This window comes from Dromiciops gliroides, chromosome 4 (genome assembly GCF_019393635.1).
Source record: "Dromiciops gliroides isolate mDroGli1 chromosome 4, mDroGli1.pri, whole genome shotgun sequence".
In the NCBI taxonomy this organism is placed as follows: Eukaryota; Metazoa; Chordata; class Mammalia; order Microbiotheria; family Microbiotheriidae; genus Dromiciops; species Dromiciops gliroides.
In genome coordinates, this window is record NC_057864.1 from 186151867 (window position 1) to 186156816 (window position 4950).

At 47.7% G+C, this 4950-nt stretch overlaps 1 protein-coding gene across 1 annotated transcript; it reads right to left on the reverse strand.

Moving 5' to 3' along the window:
- Window positions 1-210: 210 nt before the first annotated feature.
- On the reverse strand, window positions 211-651 carry LOC122752767 (40S ribosomal protein S19-like). The gene has a single exon (XM_043999662.1). It carries the CDS (start codon window positions 646-648, stop codon window positions 211-213), a length of 438 nt encoding a protein of 145 aa, XP_043855597.1. The 5' UTR covers window positions 649-651.
- Between the last annotated feature and the right edge of the window lie 4299 nt (window positions 652-4950).

Consider the following 4950-nt stretch of genomic DNA (forward strand, 5'->3'; position numbering starts at 1 on the left):
TGGACCTGGAACTCAAATCAGTGCAATAATGACCTCACAGTTCCCATATCTTTATCCCTGCCCACACTGGCAGCACCACAGTTAACAGTGGACCATGCAACAACACCCTGCCTCTGGGTTCTATTTTTTTTTTGGTGTTTTTTTGTTGTTGTTGTTGTTGTTGTTTTTAATGAATAAGGCAATTTATTAGTGAATCCGGTGTGGTCTGTCCTAATATTTCTTGTTGGCAGCAGCCACCTGTCCAGCGATTCTGTCCAGGTCTCTCTGTCCCTGAAGTGTCAGCTTCCAGCCCCCATCCTGGTCCTTCTCCACCATCTTGAGGCCTTCCAGGGCCTGCAGGACCCTCCGGGCCAAGCTCTTGGAGCCTCTGCTGAAGTGACTGGGCATGACCCCGTTGCTCTGGCACCCGCCGTAGATCTTGGTCATGGATCCCACCCCTGCCCTGCCTTGGAGGTACAAGTGGCAGGCGGTGGAGGCAGCCCGGGTGTAGAACCAGTTCTTGTCATAGGGCGCCAGCTCCTTGTGTTTGGCCGGCTTGACCATGTCCAGCCATTCGGGGATTTTCAGCTTCCCTGATTTTTTCAGGAAGGCGGCCAGGGCCCGGACGAACTCCTGCTGGTTCACGTCCTTCCCCGTGACTCCGGGCATTGTGCGTGCTCTGTGCGGCCAGCCAGGGGAAAAAGTGGGTTCTGTTTTGCAGAGCTATATTTTATGAAGTATCTAGGTGGCACAATGGATAAAGCACTGGGCCCAGAGTCAGGAAGACCTGAGTTAAAATCTGGCCTCAGATAGTTCCTAGCTGTGTGACCCTGGACAAGTCACTTAACCCTGTTTGCCTCAGTTTCCTCATCTGTCAAATGAGCTGGAGAAGGAAATGGTAAACTACTCTAGTATCTTTGCCAAGAAAACCCCAAATGGGGTTACAAAGCATCAGAAATAACCAAGCAACAACAATTTTATTTTGGTCCATATTCCTCTTCAGTGTTTTTACATTTTTTTGTTTTCCTGTAGCATCTTCTCTGTATACTTTCTTCTCCTGGGTAAGACAGGAGATAGAGCACTTGACCTGGAGTCAAGTCCTTAGACATTTACTAGCTGTGTGACCCTGGGAGAAAAAATCATTTAACCTATCTGCAAAATCTGTGAAATGGAGATAATAATAGCACCTCCCTCATAGGGTTATTGGGCAGATTAAATGAGATAGCATGTAGAATGCTTTGCAAACCTTAAATAGCTATAAAAATGCAATCATCTTCTCTTCCCCAGCCTCTTCCCAAGACTAAGGATATGTGAGTTTCCAAGAAAGGCCCCAGCCCATGCTTCAGCCTCCGTCACAGTGAGATTAGGAACTGACCTCACTGCTTAACTGCCCATTGAGATGAAAGAATCCACCTTCCTGGCTCCCAATTATTGATATGGCTAGTGATGAAAAGAACAGACTTGCCTCTTGCTCTTTGATGTGCCAGGCAGAATAGAATCTGTACTCGAGGTCCTCAGAGGCTGGGCCATTGCCCAGGTACTCATGGGAACCATGCCAACAGAAGGGACTGTCTGCCCCTGAGAGCAAGTATCATTCCCCAAGTCAGCCTGGGTGGCTCAGTCCTAATAACCATCCCAGAGACCCCCGCCTTTAGCAAAAGGGGCCCTGTCAAGAATTCACCCAGCAATCTGCTGAGTAGGGCTGGCTAGTGGGGAGGGAAGGGAACTCAAACCCGTTTGGGGGCAGCAAGGTAGGGCAGAGTGGAGGGCTTGGTTGGAGCAGCCAATGGGAGTCGAGCCAGACCCAGCATGGGGGCAGAAGGCTGGCTTCGAATTCTCTTCTGGTTTCCAGGCCTCCCTGCCTGCCAGGTTGCTGGTGCTCAGAATCCCAGCCCCCTCCCCAAAGAGCCCCTCAGAGGGGCCAGGGGGTGGGGGGAAGGCCACCCGTGGCCTTGTGAGGCTGAAGCACAAGTTCCTACCTCAGCTGCCAGGGAAGAATTTAATTACCAATTAAAGCCCCCTCCATCTGTTTCAGGCCTGCCAGAGAGCTCTCTCTACCCTTTAATTACATCTCTGACAATAATTTAACTCAATTAGCTGGTAAACACAGCAGAATGCAGGCAACTCAGGGCACCCTCTTGTCCCTGCCATCTGTCTGTCCGTCTCCTGCTTTACTCCCACTCACTCTTGGTCTATCTGTCCTTCTCCCTCCCCCCCCCCACCCATTTGGTCCCCAACCCCCCATCCAGCTCCCTCCATCCCTCCTGTCCATCTTCTTGGGGCCCCTTTGTCTGCTTCACACCATCTGGCCCTCTTCCCTTGATCTCTGTCCATCCTTTTTCCTTTCCCATCTGCTGTCTGTCTGTCCCTTTCCCTTTGCTACGTCACCCTCCGTCCATTCCAACTCTCCCTCCTCCTCTCATTGTGACACTCTGTTGGGCCCTTTTCTCCTCTTTCCTCCCTCTCTTCTCTTTCTCTTGCCAATCCCTCCCTTTTTTGCCTTAATCCCCCCCCCAAAACACACACACACACACACACACACACACACAGAGTCTTTCTTCTTAAAGGAGAATAATCCATCTGTTTGCCACCCTCTGTCTATCTGTCTATCTTTGATCCCCCTGATAATAATTTTAATACTGACAGTTGTGTCCCCTACATTGTCTCGACCGGTGTCTCCTGGCAGGGTCAAACTATCAATTTGGGCTATGTCTGTGTGAACACAGGTACAAAGAAATCCCTCAGAGGAAGAGGGATTTAAAGAGAGGCTTGTATTGCGTTTCCTCTCCTAGTAGGATATACTCTCTTGTCCTGTTATAAATTCCCTGGCTGCATTCACTAATAGGCCCCTCCTAAGGCATCTGATGCCTAAATAATTGACATTTATAGAATATTCTAAAGTTAACAAAGCACTTTCCATGCATTCTCTCATTGGAGCCTCCCAAATATCCCATGAGGTAGGCACTATAGCTATGATAATCCCCATTTTTTACAGAAGAGGAAATTGAGGCTCAGTCACACATATCACCCATAGTCATACAGCTGGTAAATAATGAACCCATATCCTTCTGGCTCCAGGTTCCACTCTGATCCACACCTCCCCTCAAGGCTCCCTAAGGTCTGGGTATGGTTGTCCGCTTCATGGCCCAAGACACATTTCTATGCCTTTCATTGTTTTTGTATCCCTGTTCCACAGCAAGAAGGACACTACTCTGTACCAAGGAAGATTCTGGACAGTCTGGCAAAGTCTTGCCACTGAGGTCCCCCAAAATGGGGGAGAGGGGAAAAAAAATCTTTGACACCGGATTCCTTTCTGAAGAGCTCAATTTCTCGCCTCTCTCTTTGGGTCTGGGATCTCCCAGATTGTCATCTCTTTGGACTTCCTACAGTGCTGAAATTGTGTATCACAGAGAAGAAACACGATTTGAGGCTCAAAACAGATTAAGCTGCCTCCCAGAAGATCAAACTGAGCTCTGCTCTGTGGGGGAGGGGCTTCAGCCTGGAGAGAATCGGCCCAGAGAGGATCTCATTATCCTGGCAACACCATCAAGTGGGCCTTTGGAGGTTGGGGGATAGGGGGAGGGAATAGCAGAGGAGGGTAGCCTGATCTGTCTTGTGGACAGGCGGGGACATGATGGAAGCCCTGTGTTAAGCAGGTAGTCACACCCCAGCCAGACAAAACTCATCTGCTTTCTTCCTTTGTCCCTTAGCTGACTAATCACCTTTCTGGTGCTTAAAAGAGAAAAGTATTGGAAAAACAATACTGAAAAGAAGATTTTATAGGACTTGAAGATGCTTGGGGGGAGATGAGTATCAATCTGCAGGGATTAGTTCCCTCACTTTCTGTACCCCAGTTAACATTCCTGGGATCCTAGGCTGTAACCCTCAAATGTAAGAATTGTGGTTTTGTTAAAAGACTAGGGAAGAATTCAAAGGGAGGAGCAAGGAGGTAGAGACTGGTGCTTCCTAGCATCATGCCAGTTGCCTTGACTTTTGTCTTGCCACAGGTTTTCAATGACTCTGGAAGATTTGGGTAAGGCTGAGAGTAAGCTCTGCCTCACTTATATCCAATTCACAGCAAGTCTTCACCTGAAAGATGTCACTGGTCCTCTTCAAAATCGAAGAACAGGGGCAGCTAGGTGACATAGTGGATAATGCACTGGCCCTGGATTCAGGAGGACCTGAGTTCAAATCCATCCTCAGACCCTTGACACTTACTAGCTGTGTGACCTTGGGCAAGTCATTGCCCTACCCCCCAAAAAATCAAAGGACAAATAGCAATAATTCATATAATACTAGGTGAGGAATCAGAAGACCTTGGCTCCTAAGATCATGGATTTACAACTAGAAAGGACCTTTTTGTTGTTGAGTGGTTCTATCTGACTCTTCATGACCCCTTTTGGGGTTTTCTTGGCAAAGATACCAGAGTGGTTTTCCACTTCCTTCTCCATCTCATTTGACAGATGAGGAAACCGAGGCAAACAGGGTTAAGTGACTTGCCCAGGGCCACACAGCTAGGAAGCTTTCTGAAGCTAGATTTGAACTCAGGAAGATGAGTCTTCCTGACTCCAGGCCCAACACTCGATCAACTGCACAACCTAGCTTCCTCTAGAAAGACCTTCTAAGTCAGCTAATCCAACCTCCTCATTTTATAGATGAAGAAATGAGGCTAAGTAAAGAGAAGTGAATTCCAGGCTAAGAGAAGTGAATTCCAGCTGTGTCCTCAGACAAGTCTCCTCACCTCCTCTGGATCTCAATTTGTTCCCCTGCAAAAACAAATAGATAAAAACAGTGGTTCTCAGTACACGTGTGTCTGTGTGTCTGTGTGGATCCATGAGACCCTTTCAGAGAATCCATGAGGTTAAAAGTATTTTCATAAGAATACTAAGATATTTTAATTTCCAATATAATAAATATCAATAGATAAAAAGTAGCTAGTGTCTCAATGGATAGAATGATGGACCTGGAGTC

Coding starts and splice junctions, on each gene's coding strand:
- LOC122752767 (XM_043999662.1), bottom strand. CDS start 648: ATGCCCGGAGTCACGGGGAAGGACGTGAACCAGCAGGAGTTCGTCCGG.